The sequence below is a fragment of the Cyprinus carpio genome, chromosome A16 (genome assembly GCF_018340385.1).
Source record: "Cyprinus carpio isolate SPL01 chromosome A16, ASM1834038v1, whole genome shotgun sequence".
NCBI classification, from domain to species: domain Eukaryota; kingdom Metazoa; phylum Chordata; class Actinopteri; order Cypriniformes; family Cyprinidae; genus Cyprinus; species Cyprinus carpio.
The window spans coordinates 13,529,496-13,554,112 of NC_056587.1; the positions used below are offsets into that span (position 1 = coordinate 13,529,496).

At 35.5% G+C, this 24,617-nt stretch overlaps 1 protein-coding gene across 1 annotated transcript in view; it reads right to left on the reverse strand.

Annotated features, from left to right (window-relative positions):
* me1 (malic enzyme 1, NADP(+)-dependent, cytosolic) overlaps positions 1-18,030 on the reverse strand; it is a 64,990-nt gene extending 46,960 nt beyond the window's left edge. Inside the window, exon 1 of the mRNA XM_042772805.1 lies at positions 17,863-18,030. Within this exon, the coding sequence (XP_042628739.1) occupies positions 17,863-17,991 (129 nt within the window). The 5' untranslated portion in view covers positions 17,992-18,030. The remainder of the gene's footprint in view (positions 1-17,862) is intronic.
* Positions 18,031-24,617: the final 6,587 nt, after the last annotated feature.

A 24,617-nucleotide genomic window follows, 5' to 3' on the forward strand; every position in this document is an offset into this window, starting at 1 on the left:
AAATGCAAAGAAATCCTTATATTATAGGACCTGCCATGTTTTGTTGGCTCAGGTTGTTACGGCTTTGCATATGTAGCAATTATGGGACAGGCAGAGCAGGAATGTGTGAACGCTTCCAAATGCGTAACAACCACAATAAAGACTGTGTGTCATATGCCAGCATGTGTTATGCCCACACAAAATCAAGCAAGGAGAGCTGATGTGCATGCCAACCTGTAATCTCAAGATCAATGCCACCACCCTTCCACTTTGGCCATGACCAGCACCACCGCAAACACATAGCACTAAGTACTTTGTACATAAAAGCCTTGCTTTTGACCCGATAAAAACCAGACTACAACCTTCAAAAGATCTTCAATACTTTAAGCAAGAGGTCATGTTGATGAACACAGGGATTCCAATTCAAACAGCTTAATCTGAATCCTGAAATTCCCAGTACTTGTACACGGAAAATGTTGCAGCTGGTCCATAGAGGTGCCAAAAAAGCACCAAGGCAGAAGAAAAGCAAAGCAAGGCTGCTCTTCAGTGGAACTTTACAATGGGAGTGATGTTTCTTGATCCTGTAATGGAGAATACATGAGAGTCTGTGAAGCACATCAACCTGTTGAAAATTTTTCTCCTAATAATTTTTCCTAATTACACATTTCCAACCCATTGAAAATTTTTCTCCTTATATTTTTTTCTAAATGCCAGTGTGTTTTATAAAGTGCTCAAGACAATACAAAACATGATATAAGTTAAGACAACAAAGAAAAACCAAGGTACAGTACATATCACTTTCAACTTTACAAGCTATAATTGTCAAATTACCTCAGAAATGTATAAAATGTTACAAAAATGCAATTAAAGGCAAGAATACGCATTCTGGTATGCAGCTGAATTGGAAAAGTCACTGTGGGAATTTTTTATTACTGGGAATTGGTGGGAATTAACCTTAATTTTAGAAAAAAAATGAGAGTGGAAAAAGCATGTTCAAAAAATTATATATTTTCTAAAATTTCACAGGGCCAAAGTGCCTATAGTTAAAGAAACACTCCCATAAGAATATTTACACAAACAGACCAACAATCACACATCAAACATAACCTTCATCTTTCTCCAAACACAAACCATGGTTTGAAATTTGGTCCATTTCAGGATATGAGAAAGGAAATCTTTCATGTCGGTCAAATACATAAACTGTCTCTCTTTCTCAGAAATCAGAGGCTGAGTTTTTTTTCTGATGTACTTCTCACACTCTCACATTTCTCTTATTACCAAGTGAAGACCTTCATCCAAGCAAAAACAATAAAAAAAGGTTTCTGCTAAGAGAATGCTTTGACTTAATGACCCCGTTGAAAAAACAGCATATGCTGGTTAGGTATGTTTTGAAGCATGACAGCTGGTTTGAGCTGGTTTAAGCTGGACCTTAGTTGGTCATGAGCTGGATTAAGCTGGTCCTGAACTGGTTATAAGCGAGTTATTAACCAGCTCATGACCAACTAAGGATCAGCTTAAACCAGTTCAAACCAGCTGTCATGCTTCAAAACATACCTAACCAGAATACAGTATGCTTTTTTTCAACAGGGGCAACAGCCATGCGAGTGATCAGACAGAGGCAAAAAGTCCCAGGCTATCTTATGTCAATTAATTGTACCAATCACATGATCCACCTCTGGCTCCAGTGGGAGCTGTATGGGAGTTTGCTCTGGCATTGATGATGACAGAGGATGCTTTCCCAGCTGTCTGAGAGTCATTTGAGACTGCCGACTCCAAATAAAATGAGTGTGGGTTTGTGCGGGAGATGCCTGCCTGATGGTGAAACCAAAAACATTTTCACATACATAGTTCCAGTAGAAGCTGTCACAGGGTACAACTCAGACTAGACCTTTCCAGCTGACCAAATAGGGAACGTATGAACACATGCTATTCTCATAAACACCCTCGTCACTTAAATTGCTGTATTAATGCCATATGCATCTTCCCACGCTCTTAATTCAGACCACAAGCAGCAATTTCAGAGCTGCAAAAAGAGCCAAGACAAAAACAAACGATGAACAAGTAAAGGAACATCAATACACAAGCAGAGGTTAAGCCTGATTACAGAATGATTTTTAGTAAAATTCCCTCAAGAAGCAAGCCATGAGACATCAGCATTGCTTGTTCGATGTTAAAGGGATAGTTCACCCAAAAAGGAAAATTCGGTAATCATTCACACTCCCTTATGTCATTTCAAGCCTGTTTGGCTTTTTTCTGAAAAACACAAAATAAGATATTATGAAAACTGTTAAACTTTTTTAGCCCATACAATGAAGGTCAATGAGGTCCAAAACAATATTGGACTCTAATGACTTTCAGTGTATAGACAAAAGAAAAAACCAACAACACATTTTTAAATATCTTCAAAGTCAGACATATGGCTTTAGAACGACAGGTGAGTACACGATAATAGCATTTTCATACAGTATTTGGGTGAAGTATCTTAATGCTTCTGATCTATGATGACATTGCATTAAAACTCTTGGGAATAAATTTCATTGCCTCTGGTCTGTGTAAAAAAAAAATCTATAAAAGCATCACTTAAATGGCCAGCAACCAAATGGGCAAGAAGACAAAACAAGAAGCAAATAATCTCAAGTGCAGAAAGACAAACACGTGTGAACTTTTAGAAAATTGCAATAAGCAAGATCCATATGTGAACCATTCATTTGTGAGATGACTCTGAACACCAATAATATGTACAGTACTTGAACAGTGAGCGATAATAAAGTACTGAAATTATAGTTCTTCAGCAGCTGGAGGAGAGCAAGACCCACATGCACAAACAAAAATGAAGGCTACATCAAAAAAAATCAATGTGAAACATTTTCAAAACATCAGTAAAATTAAGCAGAAGTACAGAAATCCCCCTCCATCAATAATAGACTATCTGGCTACGAACCAACCCTGTGTTTTATGAATTGTGGTATCCCTTTTTAGTGGTAAGCAAACTATGGTACCAGAAGTATGACTCAGATTCTTGACTAAGCTGTTTGATCATTTCCACAGAGATCGCTCTGTTTACACACAACATTATACTGAAAGCTAAATGGCAAAACCATAAATAAGTGAACTAACACACTCATGTAACAATCACTTACCCACTTACATCTCAACACCAACAAAGAGGAAAGAAAAAAGGATTTCTAATTGGGCATATAAATTGGGAGAAATAAACAGTGATGAAAAACTGATATTCTACATTCAGGTTATTCTCTTGAACTGCTTTTTATGCTGAGCAATAATTCAATCAGAGCCACACAAATACACAATGAAGGTTTTCTGATGATATTCCATGGAAAGGCATTATTTTTAGATCTCTTTTTCACCTGATTGCTTTCTTTGTACAGTGGGTTTTCAAACATTTTGATGGCACCACAATCTCCAGATTTGATAATCCCCTTGTGAGGCATCCCCTAAAATATAAAAGCAGCTATATCTTTCCATGTATACAGACCCTTTTATACTGTGAAAAATCATGAATATTAGAACATTAGATGTATAAAATACTGTATGCTGACAGCTCCACAAGAAACCTGATGATTAGGCTCATTTTTAAAAGATATCACTATATCAGAAATAGTTTGTGAAGTGTTTGCTCATGTGTGAAGGAGAAAACAAGAAAAAGATAAATTAAATGAGGACAGCTTCTCTTCCCAGTTCTTTGATCTGCTCTAAATCAAAGGGTTCCATGAGCTCATGGTCTCTGGCTCCTCTCCTATAACTATAACCTGAACACCAGAAGACAAATTTCTTCATGCACAAATATATTTCTTATGACTGTTAAGGGATGCAATTTCGTTATCTCTTTAGCCAGAAAAAAAGAAATCACAATATCTATTTGCACTCAGCTGAATCATGGGTGAGTCTGCAGACTTTTTCCCAAAATAGCAGCCAAAAAAAAATGATCCTCCTTTCACTCAAGGTTTTTTGTTGTTGTTGTTGTTGTTTCAGGAGACAAACCAAGAGAGTGGAAAGTTGGCACTACCTGACAGTGACATATTTATTGCACAAATTAATTGTCACCATGCCTGTAACACCTTTTGTTCATTGCTGTAGTGTATGCTGGTCTTTTCAGCAAACAATTCCTATTCAAAAAGACAATTCCTTCTTGTGCTGCTCTTTAACTGTTAAAAGTTACACTGTGACCCAGTTATGTTAAGTAAGATGATTGTTAAGCCATAGCTGTGGAAACAAAAAGATCATGAACAGTGAAATTCCCCTTCTTCTGCATTCAATTCTGCTTTCAAAACCATGTGATCCACAGGGGAAACAATGTTGTAGAGCTGTAAAAAGGCAGTAGATTTCTATGCTTTCTGGTAAGATCGTAAAATGTTCTTTCAGTCCATCAGGGTCTAAGGTAGTTGGTGGACTTTAAAAGTGCCATTCTAAACAGCAGGTGACATCTTTACTGGCCTGGATCACAGTTGTAGAGTTTGCAGTGAAAAAAGCTGTGTTGAATATAGTCATGACCAATAGTCAACATAGTATATAGTCAATATAGCCAATGGTACAAAAGCTGTCTAATCTAACACCTTGCTTATTGCTTCTAGCTTTATCACTGTTCCTGTTATCATATGAAAGATGTCATCCCATTTGTTCTAAAACGGAAAATAAAAGGTTAGTTAAGTCACAGCCATGAACCATGATTTTCTACTTGCTAGTCATAGTAGTTGCTAGGAGGGACATTCCCATTCAAGAAAGATTTTGATCAGCTAAAATCACTATTCATCACTATTTTAGCTGAGAAAGATAAAGTACATTTAAATGTGTCTGTCTGCTAAAGGTCACTTTTGCATTTCATCAGAATGAAAGTTCAAACAGCTGAAAAAAGGCATCACAATAATCCATGAGTAAGCAGGCGACTCCCTTTCATCAATTAATGTCTTGTGAAATGGAAAGGTAAAGATACTTCACACCATTGCCTCCAGCTAAAATACAAGTCCTCTATCCATAGTATTACTTTCTTCAAAAAGTAATTTTGTCTAAATCAAGATAGAAGTATGTACAGATCAACCACAGTTTACAGGTGAAAACAATCCAAAGCAGCATTAAACCAATATATCAGTGGATTTTGATGTGAGAGGACAGCAATGGATGAACTTTTTAATTGGAGGAAGTGCTATTATTTATTATAGACTGGTATTTTGGCCAGAAGCAATGGTTTCAAATTAAAATGCCTTAACTTTTGTTTTGTTTTTTACAAATACGCAGCTTAAAGCAAAAACTTTAATTTCAGTGGGTCTTGAAATAGAAGAGAGTAGAGAAAGTGCAGGAGATAGTGGAAATAAGATCGGGACATGCCACAGGCCAGACTCCAGTTCCCATGAGCCAAGACCCCCTGACTGGGGTTATTTTATTTAAATTAGGAGACATCCTTTCTTTTATTAAATTAATAGACTCCAAAGATCTGATTGTATAATGGATGTTAAATAAAATTCCCCAGTCAAGGTCAAGGCCCAGAAAGATCAATTCCTCCAATTCAATCTATGGTCAGACTCATGAACTGTTCTCAAGTACAAGAACCCTGACACCAGTTTTTTTATTTCTTTCTTTTAACCACTTATGAACAACACCTTCCATAATCACAACACACTCCCTTATAACAAATCAAAACAACTTCCTCAACAGAAGAACATTTCCAAGTAACAGAAAGAAGAGGTTCACCATACCAATCAGAACACTGGGGAAAACAACCACAAAAACAGACAAAAACAAATAAAGAAAAAACAAAAAACACAGAATAGCGAAGTAACACCAAGTAACAGAAAGAAGAGGTGACAAGGCAACTTGAAACAAAGCTTTCCATGTAATCTAGAAAATCAATACTTTATTAAAAAAATAAAAAAATAAAATAAAAGTTAACTTTAAAATTTTTAACATTATAATTATTAGACATCTATTCAGAAAGTGGGTACTATTCAGAAACTCAGAATATATGGATGAACACAAGAACTCAAGTGACAGGTCCACAAGCGGTCACCATCAAATTGAACTTGAACAAATATTGCAAAGTTGCACTCTATCCCAACAGACTAAAGGCTGTAATTAATGCAAAAGGTGGTTTAACAAAATACTGACACAAAGTCTAGAAGTGCAGAGTAGAGACATATCCCAACAGACTAAAGGCTGTAATTAATGCAAAAGGTGGTTTAACAAAATACTGACACAATGGGGGCAGGGGAGAAGAGGGGTGGTCCTTTTTCCAACTCTGTGATTCTGTTTTTTTATTTAATTTTTTTCTGACAAGTTATTAAAAAATAAAAAAATGAAAACAAAAACTGTGTCCGTCTTAATTTCAGAATTACAGTATATAAACCACTATGATATAATAAGTTGCACTGAGTCAATACAGCTGGATAAAACAAAAACTGTGTCCGTCTTAATTTCAGGCTTTAAAGCAACAAAATGTGATTATTTTAAAGGGGGTTATTCTTTTCTATACCTACTGTATTTCCCATGATAACTTTTTATTTGCATTAGATTTATACATAAATTAGTGTCCACTGTTTAGTCTCATGCTCAAGGATTATAGGAAGCTGTGAAATTAATATAGTTACCATTCCTATGTTTTTCAGACTTAACGCAACTTAACACAAATGTGCAAAACATCAGTATATAGCTTTGGCCACAGTTTTCTTGGTACGATATGTTTCGATGCCATATTAGATTTTTTCTCACATGGGAGTCACAAAATTGTTTTTAACCTTGGAAAGCTTTTATAACCTTGGCTATGTTACTGGCATTTTTTAAATGCCTCACTTCCTCAGTACAAAGATTAAAATACCATTTGCCTGTCAGTTAAATTCCTCTATAAACTGTCCTTTTTAATAGGTCAATTATTATGAGCGACTGATGTATTTGCCCCTTGATGTTGTTTAGATGGAAGATGTCAGTTTATCTGAATTGATCTCGAACTGCCATCATGACAAACATCAGATAATATGAGTCAAGAGTAGACAATTTAGAAACATTTGTGACTGGTAGAGTGCCTTTTGTTGTTTTCCGCTTGCTATACAAGCTGTGCCATGACAAGGCACATCCAGTCATGAAACTTCACAGTAACAGATACCAATGACAGTATTAAATAAAACCAATGAGACCTTCTCCACAAGCTGATCCAAGTAGACCACAGCAGTATAACAATGTTAAAGGGGTCCTAATATTCCTGCAATGAAGTCTTGATTTGTTTTTGGTTTTTTTATTTGGGTGTACTAGAATAGGTTTGCATGCTTGATTGTTCTGAAAAACAAAATGTGCTCTAATTGGTTAGCTGGCCCAGGGCATTGCGATTGGCAAACCATTTAGAGCATGTTCCGGACATGTCACGCCCCTTACCAAACATCTGCAAGTTTCATCTGTTCAGCTGTAAATATTAACAAATGCATCAATTTTGTTAAATCAATTTGGGCCCAATTCAGACCCTGAGAATGTTTACAAACAACAGGATTGTCCAGAACCTTTGCAAGCACGGATTTTACAGGACGTTTCAGAGTGTTGTTTTTGTAATTCTTAAGTCGCTGGGGTATAATTGTAGCAATAGCCAAAAAAACATTGTATGGAGTCGCCTGGGTATAACTGTAGCAATAGCCAAAAAAAAAAACATTGTTAAGTGAAAAAAAAAAAATGGTTTTCCTATAAAAAAAAAAAAGACAAAAATTATCGTGTTTTTTTATCTTTTTTTTTTATTTGCCAAAAATCATTAGGATATTAAGTAAAGATCATGTTCTATTAAGATATTTTTGTAAATTTCCTACCGTAAATATAAAAAAACTAAATTTAATATGCATTGCTAAGAACTTTATTTGGACAACTTTAAAGGTGATTTTCTCAATATTTTTATTTTTTTGCACCGTCAGATTCCAGATTTTCGAATAGTTGTATCTCGGCCAAATATTGTTCGATCTTAACAAACCATAATCAGCTTTCAGATTATGTATAAATCTCAGTTTCGAAAAATTGACACTCAAGACTTTTTGGTCCAATACACCATTTAACAGTAATTGCAGTAAAACAGCTGCAGGAGAAGCTTTTGTGCATAGCAAGCTTTTTGAACAGTGTCTCTCAGACATGGCGACAAAACGCTACTAAAGTAGCTCCTCTTCTTTGTCTTCTCTAGAGCAGCTCAACCAGAATTCAATCGACCCCCCCCCCCCCCCCCCCCCCCCCCCCCCCCCCCCCCCCCCCTTTGCCATATTTTGTTGGCAGGAATTATATAAATGAGTGATATTTTGACATCACATTATCCAGAAGAAGCTAATTGTTGTTCAAACAAGCCACTTGTTGTAGTTCTTGAAAAGTTATTTCTGTTAAAGAAAATATCTTCCTTTGGAGTGGACTTTGAGCTTTATAACCTTGCAGTTCTTTTTATGCTCAAACAGCAACATTGCACACTAATTAAAGTTGAAAAAGTAAAAGGCATAATAGGACCCCTTTAAGAAACCAGGCTTTTGCTACACTCAGCAAGGGCTCTTTCCTGACAGGAAAAGCAAACATAATGGTTCAATAAATGGTCTTCCATATGGTGTGATGCTATCCAACAAATCATGTTTCAGATCCAGAGCAAAATACTGGAATACTATCACTAAAAGTTTCAACCCAGTCTCTCATTCTGACTCAAGGAAAAACAGAAGAGTTCAACACATTTCATTTCTTCACAAAAATAAATGCTACCTGAGGGATGTCTAAATGAACTTGTTAGTTAAATAGCCCTGAAAAGAGCTGAAGGCTGATGTGTTGACACTAGGGGAACAGACAGATGTAAAACATTGCACCGTTATGTGTTCCTCTCCTGATGTTGAGTCTCCAAATCTATATTTTTTATCTTACGTTATTCATGGTTATATATTGTAATCTATTGTCTTCTGTCCTAAAGTTTTCTTGTTCTTTTCATGCATTGTCACTTTTGAGGGGTTTTAATTTTTCATGTCTTTGTTTTGTTCTCCCATGTTCATTTGTCAATTTTCTGTATTTTTATATGCATAAAAAGAATATATTTGTGTTCACAACTTTAATCCTGCCAGACTGAGCCATTTTGTTCTTTGCATCTGTAGTCTTGATCTAAGAATCAGTCAAAGATCATTTAAAATGTGACTCCAGTTTAAATACACAGGCACAGCAGAAACCCTCTTAATGCTATAATCATGATCAGAAGCATTCCTCAGTGGACACATAGTAATCTTAAGGCAGATAATTCTACTGTTTCAGACATTCCAATCTTCCACAAAAAGTGCATATGATAAACAATAAAACCATTTTTTTTCCTGAAAACTTTTAAATATTTTTCACTTATATTAATAAATGGAAAGGACACTGATGTATCAAGCAAGACCTAGGAAAGTGCTTTCTAAACAACTTTGATGTTAAGTTGATGGAGATGAGTAGTATTTAGGGTTGGCAGGTTTTCACAACAAAACCCGCCCAATCGCTACCCAAAATTAGCCCAATCACATTTCGAGAGAGGTCTTCCCGTAAAAAAAAAAAAAAAAAAAAAAAAAAAATGTTCCGGGGATAAAGTACACGTGTTTTGGCGGGGTTCCCCTGGTAAAATGTGCATTCCAGGGGCTTAATATCACGTTATTGGGGTCGCTTCAACCCGCAGACATGAAAAACAACCCATGGCAGCAGTGTTAAAGCAGCCCAATTCCACGGGAAAACTGCGGACTTGGCAACACTGGTGGTATTTAATGAGATATTTTGCTTAGATATTCAAATGAATGGAGCAACAGTTCCTTTGATTATTACATAAGAATTCTGGGTATGTTCATTGAAAGTGTTTATTTGTTTCTTACAGAAGCTTTTTTTCACAATTCTGAGGGGAAAATATGTCAGAACTGTGAGATATAAATAAACTCCAATTTCACAATTCATTTTTTTCCCCCACAAAAAAACAAACAAAAAAAACATTTGTTCTCAAAATTGTATCTTTTATATCTTACAATTTATGATATACTTTTCTTCTCAGAATTGCAAGAAACAAAGTCCAAATTGTGAGATACAAACTCAGATTTGTGAGATAAAAAGTCACAATTACCATTTATGTTTTATTTATTTATTATTACTTTTTAAATCCGGTGAAACAAGATTCCATGTGTTCTAGTCTTCTTGTATGAGCCTGAATTAATTTGGCACTTGATTGTTGACTGCTGAACCTCATTGATATCAGCTTTGCTCCCTTTGGAGCTATATTGTGCCTGGAATTTAATTTGACACCAGTCATTCACATTCTTTTTTCAGTCACTCAAGTCATTTACATGCCCACCCACAGGGTAGCCATCCATGTAAAAAAAACTGCACATTAAGAAAACAAAAAGACAAAAGGATGCAGACTTAAGAGTCTAAAAAACCCTTCTCTTTTTCTGTGAGCAAAGACTGTGACCGCTCTCCCTGTTCCTTATGGGAAGTCAAAGGCAAGCGAGCATAAAATCAATAGGGCTGAGTAAAAATATCGATATCTCGATATTAATTGATTCTCTATTTTATGGAACGATATCGATTCTTAAATCCCAAGAATCGATTTCAGTTAATGGACGGAACGTTGAAGGGCACTTCCCATCCAATATATCGCAAGTATTGTGCTTTGGTGCTTTTAATATGAAACAAAGTCTCAGGTTTCAATTTATGTCCATTGTATTGCAGTATTCAAACAATAAATGCCGTTTTGGCGCTGTTTAATCTAGAGTGACAGATCGCTGTAATTCAACAGATGCAGCAGCACGTAACGCACATGAACCGATTATCTCCTCCACATTAATACCAGTTTCAGCACAAATTAAACATGAGTCATATCTAAACATCCGAAAGTAAGTTAAAAGAAAGAGTTCAACTTTACAATCCGTATCCTGTCTCATGTAATCTCTCAATCAGTGTTTCAGCCACGCAAAGTCAATATAAAGTCTTGTAAACAATGTCACGTAACGTCACATTTACCTCAGAAACAAACATATTCAGTGACCATAAACTCACCCTACCTTAGTCCTCAATAAACCCAACCTCAACCCCTCAGTTATACTTTCTTGCCACTCTGGTTGTCTCTATATACTTCTCCGACTTGACCTCAGCTTCTGCCTTTTACACAGTCTCCCATGATTTACTTATTTCCCGCCTTTCAAATGTGGGTATTTCTGGTGTTGCTCTCTAATAGACAATTTTATATTTCTGTGAGGGATTCTTGATCTCCCACTCTACCACTGAAGCAAGGTGTCCCCCAGGGATTAGTTCTCGGTCCATTATTATTCACATTATACCTCTGGGTCAGATTTTACATCAGCATGGTTTATCATTTCTATGCTGATGACATCCAAATATTCATTACCTGTAGGTCTACTCTATCCATTCAAATTGATAAAATCTTTGCTTGTGTAAATGAAATAAAAGAATGGCTAAACTCCAGGTGGATTAACAAGTTCGTTTGCCCATATAAACTTTAGGAAATTACGTTTAACTTATTTGGCTTGCTGTCCACTGATGAGGGGCTCGATGAAGCAGCTTCAACTCGAGCTCCGATATACCCCACAGAGACTTAATGTAGGATATGATTACAAAGTGCAAGGTACCTTAGATGAAGGTGGAGATTGGGGAGGTGGAGGGATAATGGAACAGCTGAGGCTGGAGAGAGGTAAGCAGCTACTTATATACTCTGGCTGTTGATTGAAAGATAAGATGGACTCACTCCTCCTAAACTTTCATCTAGGAACTTCATTAAAACTGAGACCATCATTACTGGAACTCCATCGCTAACTAGCAAAATTCTTACCGACTTTACTGATTATACAGCTTGATTCAGGTAGTGGGAAATAGAAAACAGAGTGGACTAACCATTTCTAAGCTAAATGACATTTCATAATGTCTCAGTGTTCTGCTGGAATAGTCCTATCAGTTTGTCACAGAGAAAAATGTGAAAGCCAAATAAACAGGGAGATTATGATCAGAAAGCCATTTGAGCAATCTGTGCATGCATGCATGCTTGTGTGTGTCTGTGTAGAGCTGGATAAGGGTGACTGGCATTTAATCTCTCCATGAACAGTAGAGCACTTTCAATTTTCCTTTAAGCACTTCAAACACATTTAGCGATGGAATGCTTTACTGCTGCCCTGTGGGTGGTCAGTATCTTCCATATGCACCTGGGCACACCTGGGCTGCAATACATACACACATTTGGAGCCCATAGAAAGATGTGACCGACAGCAGCACCTGACCCTCCCTGAGAGCTTACATGCTCTCTCATCCAGACAAAACGAGGTCTGTTCCATCATTAGCATACCGACTCCACACACACAATCATAAGCATCTCAGTTGATTCCTAATAATATCCACACAGAACGATAACTATAAAAATAATGATAACTATATCAGCGTCCACACCAACGCACTATAACGTTCTGTTGCACATACAGCAGTCCTGTCATCTCATAGCATTAATATAACAACATAACAGAGGCTGACATTATTTTGCAGCCTCGACTCCCAGAGAACATTTCTACAGCTTATAGGGTAGAAGTGAAACTAATTAAAATGTCTGAGATTCCAACTGAACATCTGTTAGTCTTGATGTTTTTTTTTGTTGTTGTTGTTTTTTTTAAAAAGAAGAACTCAATTAAATTAAGGAACATTCTTTCCATGCAAATAGCACTGAGCAGAAGATATTCCACTTAACACATTATTAAAAGAAATATTACTACATTAAACTTTTGTTGTTGTTGTAAATTGCCTGGTAGTTTTTTTTTTCTGTTCCAGTAAAAAAAAAAAAAAAAATACATATATATATATTAGTATAGTACTAAATGAAATAAACACGGATGGATGAAAATATACCGCTTGAATCTTCAAAATGTTTATCTCAGTGTGAATTTCTATACATCCTGTTATTATTAAATATTTCAATAATTCAAATTATTAATGTTATCCTAATGCCGATGTGTTAGTAAACTTAAATTTTATGACTTTCAAATGATTCATGGAGTGAATGAAATTATGAAAAAATTATGCAACCAAATATTAGATATACACGCAATGATAAACAGATGCTATTATGATTCATTAAAAAAATTTTCAAAACATCAAACTCAAGCCAGATTCAAGGGAAAAAGAGCATTCAGTTTAAACTAAGCTGCACTAGCAATAGGCCGTAAAGGCCTGCTTTTCTTTATGATAGAGGAGAAATGCAAAGCTCTGTGTCTGGTTACACTTGACACTGACAGCCTTTGACTTTTTGCTTATTTTATTTACCTCACCCATATTTACTTTCATTTAAATGCAAAACTACATGTCTTATGGAAAACCTTAACCCCTTTGAGATTAAACACACCACGTTTGTGACAGAACAGGACAAGCATGAGTGCTGGAAAAGCAGCTGTAAGAAACAAGTTTAAAAAAGGACACAATTGTCCAGTGTGGACAATTCTTTCCAAAACTGCAAAGATGGTCCTTGTCATCGAAATGCTACTGCCAATCCCACTTTGAATTGGATGCTTCTGCAATCTAGCAAGCACGCTAACTAGGTCAATTAGCCCCTACTGGTAGATGCTGGAACATTCAAAATTATCAGTGAATTAAGACTTTCACTGATAAAAAAAAAAAAAGCAAAGAGAAAATCTGATTTGGGCCACATTTTCCTGCAGTGTGAACATAGCCATTGTCTCTAACAATAGCTAATCGGCACACATAACAACCACAAGGGGGCCTTAAAGTCTCCAGTGCTCAGCCCAAAAGGTGCCACATTTCCAACTGAGCTCTTGTTTTCAACAGCAAGTTGAATGGGCATCTGTTAGTCACCTGTGCTCCTAAAAGCACATTTCCTCATGTGAAACAGGATCTCAGCTTGGATGCTAGGCGAGTTTAGTGCTGCATTGTTTGTGTTTTTGGTCTCTGGCATGGCATGGAGCCAGAGGCCAGCGCGGTCATTAATGAGAGATAAAGCAGAGACACAGAGGAGGACTGTGGAGAGCAGGGCAGCTCCCTCTTTCTCTCCTTCGCTCCACAGAGACCTCTTTCTCTCACTCTCATCTCTTACTGCGCAAAGCTTCCCGCAAACACAAGCATAATATCCTGCCTGCACTTCGGGCAGACACTGGGAAGGGCTGTTGAGAAGGGAGGAGGTCAGAAGGGATACCAGGGAGGGGCGCTGAGAGTAAACTCCAGCTTGCGGATGTGAGGCCTCTACATTTTCAGTCCCACAGCATCAATTAGCATGTTGTCCTCTGCTTCTCTGCAGCTGAGAGTGAGAAAATGGGAGAACACTCAAGCCCTGTGATAGCCGGGCCCTCGGGACAGCAACAATGTGCCACTGGAGAACCACAGTGTACCAAGTGTACAGCATCGTACAGCTCCTCTCAGGGGTCATTTCCTACCTTCTCTCTTAATTTCCTTGTTTTGGTTCATGAGTTCTGGAGGTTGGTTTTTCAGAACGCTGTATGAAAGTTCAAATGGTTTACTCGATGTGGGACTGTATTTACAAGCGAGTAGCACTACCTAAGCGTGAAATAAGACTCATCAGAGGAATGACTGATATGTCACTGATTACACAAACCTCAAGCTTAGCAATGTTCAACTGACACATCACAGTCCAGAAAATAAAAGTTTGTAAACAAAGACGTAAGCTCTTGACCAAAGTACTGTGTGTTAACAGTTGAGCTGGTCTGGTGGTAACAAACCTCAATGAGTTATTATTCAGGTTACTTTTATATAAATATATAAAATATATAAAAATCTATCTAATCAAGGCAAGATCCAAAGATTGACTTTTCTTGTTTAAAAAAGTGTGAATTTAAAAAAAATGTTCATGTTATTTCCTTACATTCAAATTCATCGTATTGTATTTCTTCATGCTGCATCCATTCTCAATTTTGCTATGAATGGCCCTCAACCCTGAGTCTGACGTAATGGAATAGGCACTTTAGTTGATTGCTAATTGCTGTGCTAATTATGATATCAATCACACAGTCTTTTGTTCTGGAGGTTCATTCTCTTTTTTATGCAATTCTGTTTCCTTATAATGTCAGAGATTTCGCATTACACACAATTTTCCTGACGCCTCCTGCAAAGGCTGATTCTCAAGCATACAAAGAAACACAGCAAAACCTGAGCCTCTCTTTTAATTAATCTCATTAAATCAAGTCTCTGTCTATAAAACAAGACAATAACACTGAATTTAGCTCATTAGAGTCAAGGGCGTGGGTGGAACTGGAAAGCCACGTCATAAAAACATGAAAGCATTAGAAGTGCTCTCACACCCCGAAGCACCACATAAGCTTTAAGTTGTGGCACCAGTCGGCAACTTCCAGCACCACAGACACAGAAGCTGCATTAAAGAGAGCCATTAATTCAAGATTTTGTTTGATTACAGTAAAGGGGACCATGGAAGGTATAATAAAGTGTCACCTCTAAATACAAAAAAAACTAAAATATGTGCACTTTGCATCAAAATTTTGTTCAAATTTAATATAGCAAGATAAACAAAATAGCACATCAACTGAAAATACACTGAAATCAACAATTCCCACAACAATTCCGAGCCACATATCAAACCTTATTTTGCAGTGAGAAGCTTTTGAACTCAAGACCTGAGGTCGATTATAAATATTTAACATCTTGTCGTTACAGAAAGACCTTTTCAAATTAATATGATCTAAAAACACAGCCTATATTCTTAAAAACACCATCATGACCTCTATAATGAGTGGGTCACTGAAAATGTTTTACTTTAATAGCCAGTTTTGATTAAAGAGTGACTTTGCATGATTTACAGGCCTATAAAATGTTTTTTTTTTTTATTTTTATTTTTATTTTTTGCCAGGGTCGGCATAGCTGAAATGACTGGAGTGTGCCCTAAAGAAAAAGACAACACACAAACCCGTGATCTTCATACCTCAACCAACCCTATGGATTCATGTATACATAAAGACACCTTTCAGAACCTTCTGGTAGTGTGCACCTGGATTGAACATATGACCTCATTCTGTGGGATCTCTTGTGCAGATTAGAATTCATTAACCTTAAAGACAGGCAGTGTGCTGTGTTGTCATCAGTACCTGACCTGTGGCAAAGTGCTAAGAGATGTGACGTTTGGGAATGGGAAACTGATCCAAATGGTCCACCCTAATGAAAACAAAAGTGCAGAGTGCAGGCACATGCAGCAAATGAATGGAAAAGTCCAAAGATAAATTGACCACAGATCAGGGACAGTGATTCACAAATGAGGGTCAAATGGTGATAGATAAACTCTAAATATAACTGCTAATAAGATAAAGAGTAAAGACAATGATAGTATTTTAAATGTAAATTGTGCTGGCTCAAAAGTTAACTAGGGATTGCCACTGAAAGTGAAAAAAGAAGCCTACTTGCATACTTCATAATATTCAAATGTGTGTTTGCAACTACAAATTATAGTAGTGATCTGTTGCTGTCAGATAGTGTGTAGTGAATACAAAGTGTTTTTATGGAAAATCTTCTCTGAATGTCATGAAAGTGAAGGAAACACTAATTAAAACAAATGTAAATCTAGCAGTATAGAGTTAATATATATGCTAACCTGATAATTTTATGATTGTGTGCATTATTTACAAGAACTATGATTTGATTTCAAAGGTGACAAACTGTCAATTTATTTCAATGATTTGATTGTTTTTGGGTCAGATGGAAAATGGAAAAAAAAGAAAGACCCTGAAAATAAATTCCAAAGGGCAAACAATGGTCTACCCCAACCCCTTATCTGTTTTCTCACACAACTGGTGGTTTGGAATAAAAAAAAAATGTAATCAGTAAATAAAATTTAAAAAATTAAATAAAACCAGTGATTCATACCAAGCTGTTCATTGTTGTTTGGGAGATTTGGACTTCATCACACTGAATAGAGAGCAGAAGCTAAACACTATCAATGTGAAATATACAATAAATACAGCAGTCAACGGGCTAAGGTCAGTAATGTTTTCATTCAAGGTCAGAATGAAAAAAAGTGCAAGAATCAGTAAGTCTCAAAAGATTTTCCCATAAGCATTTCTTTTAGTTACCAGAAAATATTAATTTAAAGGTTAAAAGAGGCAATGGTCTGTACTATAACACTATAAGTTAGCACTGAACTAGCAGGTCTTGCAATTTTATTTTACTAACAACTTAGATATAATTATTGCAACACTTAAGAGCAATGCATGTTCCAAAGAGTGAATATTTTAAATAAAATGTAAGAACTTGCATTAGAAAATGGAATTCTAACCCTAAAATAAACAAACATTTTTAGTTTTTAATTCAGTGCATATATGATACACACAAGCAACAAAAAAAAATAAAAAATAATATATATATATATATATATATATATATATATATATATATATATATATATATATATATATATATATATATATAATATATATAATTTGGACTCTGCAGCATCACTGTCCCATCAGGTGCAAGTTCTTGAGGTGATCCCATAGCAACGACTTGTCAGCACCTTGGACAGAGGCTGCTGTTGATCTCATCAAAAAATTATAAATAAGGATTATAGGTCTTGTATTATTCTTTATTTTGAAGTATAGCGTAATCTGGGGCCTAATAACAAAATCTGTGGAGATTAAAACTGGTAAATATATACTATATATGTCAAAAGAAAACTCCGTGAGCTGATCCTGAAGGTAGCGCGTCATGACCAACGTCAGTTCAAGAGCACCTGTAAACTACAAACGGACTTGCTTTTGACTAAGAGAGCAACTGCGACAAAGAAAGTGTGTGGCCCTTTAAGTCTAAATATAGTTCCTCTCGAAACTGATATCCACTGCCTTGCTGTCGTATTAGCAAACAGTCAACACAAAATGTTATGTTTTGAAAAAAAAAAGCGTTGTTTCTTTTTACCTTATTCAAGTGGGGGTTACGTGTAACATCATACCCCCTCTTCTTCGTGTAAACAAAGGTCTTGCTTTGGTCTGCTGACTTCTGCATCTCCCACTCGACAGATTCCCGTTTGACTAAAGCATGTGCCATGTTGCTTCCCCTTTAAATAGCGCTGAACTCAAGTGCGCGCGCCTCATCAGACAGGAAGACGTTACGCAGCGACACTGTCAATAGTGGTTGCGTGTGCGCTGTTATCGCCAAACTATTAGCTGTAAAAGTCGATAATAGTCTTGCATATCTTATTTGAAGCAGAACATAAAGGCTTTACATAATATTTTCAGGCATGGTTTCAAAGTAACTTTACCGTGGTTGGAACAGGGGCAAAAAAGATACGGGGCTAGTTGTCACAAAAGATTTTGAGTTAGATTTAGTCGATATAAAAATGTGTTTTCTGTAGCAGTGGTTTTATATGTTGGTTTTAAATACATGATTCAATAATTTATTAAATTAGAATATCTTTTTTGTGAATTTTGTCTGAGACTTTAAAATCATATTGTATCAAATTGAAAGTACAATAAAAGTAGCCTATATATATATTTACCAAAAAGTTCCCCCCATGACTTTTAAATGAGCAGTTAAACAATCTTAAACAATTTGTAATATTTATTTACACACAAAAAATGGCAAAGTGCACTGAATTTTCTGTATTTGTTTTTACAGGTATTTTATCTGTATTTTGAATTTTGGACTGCAATGCTTTTAGAATCAAGTCAAATCACCTTTATTTGTATAGCGCTTTATACAATACGAATTGTGTCAAAGCAGCTATACTGTGTCAATCAGTAAAACAGTTTGTCAGTAATACAAGAAGACAATAACAAAGAGTCATTTTTCCAGCTAAAGTCATTTCATTGATGATTCAGTGATGTCATCATCCAGATGACATCCATAAGAGTTAATGGAAATGTCAAGAAAATTTATGGATAATGTCCTGGCAGAAAATGACCAGTACTTTTATTTTTATTTTTATTTTATTTTTTACAGTGTGCACTGCAAAAAGACAGAAAAGAAACAAACTGGTGTGTGGTGGTGTGATATCAGGTGATCACTAGCAAACCAAGGTCACAAGTTTGCAACAGAAGTTCACAAATAGCTCTGAATGATGTAATATGGCTTTTTTACAGTACAACATGCACTACAACACATCTAGGTAAATATTATTTTATTTATTTTTAATTTATTCATATGAAATGCTCATTATTACGTAATACAAATATTAAAAACGAAACAAATTGATACAGAAATATTATAGAATATTATCTAGAACTTTCTCTGTCTAAATAGGATAAATAGGGTATCATTTGATTCTTCCATGTATGAAATGATTAAACATGTCAGAAATAGATTGGAAATGATTTACAAGAACAAGGAACAAACCAGACTCTGACAGTGCCAGGTTTGAGATGATGTGACTAAATATAATCCTAGCTTGCTAAATCTAGCAAATATTTATTCTACTAAAAATATTGTTTAAACAGTTTGATTTAAAAAAAAAAAAAAAAAAGCTGGTGTGTGGTGGTGTGGTATCAGGTGATGACTAGCAAAGCAAGGTCACAAGTTTGCAACAGAAGTTCACGAATAGCTCTGGATGAGGTAATATGGCTTTGAATAATCCAAAATTGCTGAGTGCAATATGCACTGCAATACGTCTAGGTAAAAGATAGTCTCAACATCAGACATAGTGCACACAAAACTTTATTGCATGTGTGCCTCAATTCGCCTCTTCATCAGATTTTTGAATAGACAAAGCTTATTGTTCCCAGTATAGACTTTTTGATAGTGTGTGCGTCTTTGTGTCACTGTGAGCATTACCTCACTCACCTTACAGTGCACAAGGCCATTGAATTAGCTGAACTGTCTCGTAATGATAAGAAGGATCATGTTTCACAAATGAGCTTGTCTGAGAGCAGTGCTCCGGCTGAACCCTGGCCTACAGTATGTGTGTGCAAGTGTGCAAGATATGTGGTTCGTACAGTATGGTATGTGCATTCTTACAGACTTGGACAAGCGGTTAGGGTCCTTTTACAGAGACGCTTAGTCACCGTGACTGCTTTGAAAAGCCAGGGCACTTGGCCCTGATCCAACACAGCATGCCAGGGGCAAAAATGTTGAAATTGCTTATGCATACCAATTACTGTTCCCATATGAACAAATATGTAGATAGGAAACCTGTCTAGAATGCTAGGAACCTGTCTAGGAAGCTAATGGATATTCTGTGACCTTCAGACACTTCCCTGAATGTATGAAGTGTGATTCAAGGGCACCTTGTTCAAGTGCATTCCTTCTAGCCCCAGGCATATTACTTTAGCTTGGCCTTGACTGAAACTGACAACAGAGACATACTGTAGTTAGAACACACTGCATTTTAACACTTCCTGCTGCATTAAATGCACAGCAGTTTCATTCTGAATTTAAGTCCTTACTTACAATACCTTTTTTAACCCTAAAAAGCTAACTTTAACCCCTATACATTCATAGACAAAAATAATATACAATAATACAAATAATATTTTATTTATTTTTGATTTATTCATATGAAATGCTCTTTATTACATAATACAAACATTAAAAAAGAACAAAATAGATATAGAAAATATTATAGAATATTATATAAAACTTTATCTGTCTGAATAGGATAAACAGATCATTTGATTCTTCTATGTATGAAATGATTAAACGTCAGAAATAGATTGGAAATGATTTACAAGAACAAGGAACAAATCAGACTCTGACAGTGCCAGGTTTGAGATGATGTCACTAGATATAATCCTAGCTTGCTAAATCTAGCAAATATTTATTCTACTAAAAATATCGTCTTTTTTCGAAAAAAGGATCTTTTTTTCAGAGAGGCATAGGCTTTGTAAATGATATGACAAAAAAACAAACTCTACTGTTCAAACACTGTCACACAGAGTTACAGATAAATGGAGCGATAAATTGGGCAAGACTGTGATATAGAGGCTCAGATAAAAGCACAATGAGGCTCAGATAGGAGCACATTCGGTCCATTTTTCATTATGCTCTACACTCCAACAGAGCAGGATGATATAGCTGTTGACAGTACAACAGATACAAACAATGCAGTTTAAGGGGGAAATATAATTCAGTAAATAAAGGAAATTTATAGTCAGACACTTTTTATCCAAAGTGATTTACAAATGAGAACCAGCACATGCACTTTATTATAGGAGCCAAAAATATTTCCCATAAAATAATTCTCAGAAATTCTGGCCAAAATATATAAAATATTTTAAACTTTCAAATGGCAACATGTATTGAAAAATGTACTTCAAGTGGCAATGAAATACAAACTTTTTAGATAATATAAATATATATTTATTATATTGAAATATATTAAAAAATGGCCAAAATATGCAAAGAAATATAAGTAAAATATATTTAGGTATATATATTTTTACATTTGGCCAATTCTGTATATTTTTAAATATATTTAAAAAGACTTCAAAAAATTTTTTTACAAAATGGGGTGCACTATGCCATCGTGTATGCTAGTGTACAGAAGCAAGGAAATAAAAGGAACGCAATATATTTGGAAAATATGTTAATGAAACAAAGGCAGTGTGTAAGATATACAGTATACAGTATTAGAGCAGTAAGCTACTTTTATTAGACAGCACAGAAGCTTTTTCTGAACTGTTGAATTATTTCAGTTAATTGTTTCACTGTTTGCTGAATTGTTTCATTCAAAACCATTAATTCTACCTAGCAACAATCCATGGAAATAGTTTTACTGGACAGCCTTATACAAACTACAAGGCTACATTCTTGCAAAACAAGACAATCTATAAATAATCTTACACATCCAGTTTAGCAGCAAAAAGAAAAGGCCCCAGTTTCTTCTTTTCTTTATCTATGCTTCTTCTTCTCACATAGTAGTTATAATAGAATAGTAGTTCCCAAAAGTCTAAGCTGGACAAGCTAGTACTGCTATTATTTGCGCTTTCAAAACAATATAGAGAGGATCTAACATCAATGGTAAACATGCAATTTTCTGTGAACACTCTTTGTTATCTGGATCATAATAACAGGGCTTGCTCCCTGCTATGTAATTGTATTTGCAGAGGTGTTTATTTCAGTAATAAGGTTTTGTGGTTCCATGCAGGAATTCCAGTAGCCTCCTATTAAGCTCTATTCCCAGATTTAGGCTGTTTGAGCCCCCTGGGTATTTATAAAAGACTGGACTCTTCAGACTAAATCAAGGAAGCCACAACACTGTGCAGATAACAGCAGGGTGAGAGAAATCTCTAAAAGGTTCCAGAAAAGACAGCGAAGGGAAATCTATATTACAGAGTATTGCTGAACTTCCTCCCTAACCTCTGAAAACCAACACCTGGTGTTGCTGAACCTGTGATGTATGGTATTACCACACACACTCACATATAGTGTGCACCAAAACACCAAGACTTCAAGGATTGAGGAAATTATACTCCTTGTGCCGTGATATATACCTGCCAATACAAACTATCAGTTGAGAATTTATTCAATGAGAACCTGCTGTGGGAGTAAGGGGATCCCTCTGCGCTTATAATGGAAATTTCATGGGTAATTTGGAATAGGCTAGAACTGTGAATTTGACAAGGCTAATGTGCTAGAAGGTAATATTGTTTTTAAACACTTAGCAGTTGGCCACAATGCACAAATGTTTATTTCCACTATAGACAAATGCATAAACATTAAGGCAAGCCGTTTTGACTTTAGTTCATTAACAGGATTAGATTCTTGATATCAACAACTAAAATTTTCACTAGTTAAAATGCTAATTCTTGATTTGTACTAGCAACAATGGCTATTTTTGATATCATGAATTACATATTGTTAATTCTTAATATCAACAATGACATCATCACCCACAGAAAGCAAGAATTTAATTTCAGCTATAAAATCTATAATTATTGATATCTGTAATTGTATTTTTACTAGTTTAATGTCACCATAAGCTTTATCATTGTCATAAATAAAAAATAACCTCGTAGTTTTTTCCTGTGTTTTTTTTTTTGGTTTCATTACACTTTGTTTTAATGCATCAAATAAAGTATATTAATTTGTACACTCTTATGGGATAACCTAATGAGGAGCCAAAATCCAACTCATGATATCAAGAATTAGCATTTTAACTAGAGAAAATTGAATTGTTGATAGAAAGAATTCATATCCTGCAAATGAAAAATAGCCTAAATGACTTGCCATATAAACACACTGTCTTAATGAAACACATTGTAGGGTGCTGCACTGTGGTGTATCTAATAGAGGGATTTCTGCTGTTTTTTACAAGCATGATCTTTATATCCCATTAAAAACCTCAGCAGGGTTGAGCCGAGGGAAACACACACCTCAGATCCTGTTGAGTTTCCAGAGAACTGAAAGAACACACACAGACTCATGAGTTCACCTGATGACGGTGACAGAGGAGGAAGGACAGAGAGTTCCAGACAGAAATGATCATCAGTTGTATATTCTGTTCTTCTAAAATTTATACTCTTAACTGATAAAAGGGCACTTACAGAGCAGGTGAGTTAAGATGGAGCAATAAATGTGATACTCAGAGCTGCAAAAGAAAGAAGTCTGAATATAAATTTAAAAGGCCAAGTGTCACGGGCCTGAAATGGAAGAATTTTGGTTAATATTGATAATTAAACAATATTTTGATAAATGTGCAAGACACTCCTGGCTGCCAACTGTAGCGCGGTGACGTCATGTTTACCGCGCATGCGCAGAGTGACGTAAGGTGATGACGTAAGGTGGAAAAAAAAGAAGGGAAAAACAACAGTAAAATATAATACAGCAAACAGCACATATCCATTATTTTAACCATGTTTCATCTGAGGTAAAATTATGCAGAATTACAGAGTTTATTCTGTGTAGTATTTTATTTACAATATATTAACATTTTGTTGCACTTTACTTCACTGTGTATATTGTAATATTACACTTTAATTGCACCTTATATATTTCTTATTGGGCTAGGCAACATTACAACAGATAAAGATGAGTCTTCAACTCTAGTGGTGCAGATGGTAAAACGTGTGTTATTCACAATTTGATGCGATCGACCCGGGTTCAAATCTGCCTTTTGTTTAAGTTTTTTCTCCCTTTTTAAATTTCAAATCACATCAAAAAACATTTATTTTCACTAAAAATGAAGGAAATAATCAAAAAGTTGTGAGGGAGGGCTTTATTGTCCCACTAAGGTTGCATCCATTTAATAATTTGAATTAAAATTATAATTTACACTCAATACTGCATACTGTTTTATAATGTACTACAATACTGAGGTGCAGATAATTGCCACTATTTGCAACAAGTAGTATAAATAGCAGAAAATCCTGCTATTTTAATCCTGCTATTTTAACATAGTGCAAATATCCACTGCCTTTCTTATTTCAATCTTTCCTCTGCCATGGTTCTTTTTTTTTTTTTTTTTTTTTAAGTATAATTTTGGACATTTTTCTTTTGCCTTGGCAATTCTGCATGTGAAATATTTAAGCTAATAAAGTAGTTTTAAGTTCAACTGACTACATACAGTATATTTTTAGTGTCTGCATCCCATTTTATGCATTTTATGCATGCCTCCAAAAAAAAGTGTTTTTTATTTTTATTTCAAAGAACAAAACAGAAATATATAATTGTATATACAAATATAGATGAAGACTATAGACTATAAACATGACACAAGAAAAAAAAATCATCTACTCATT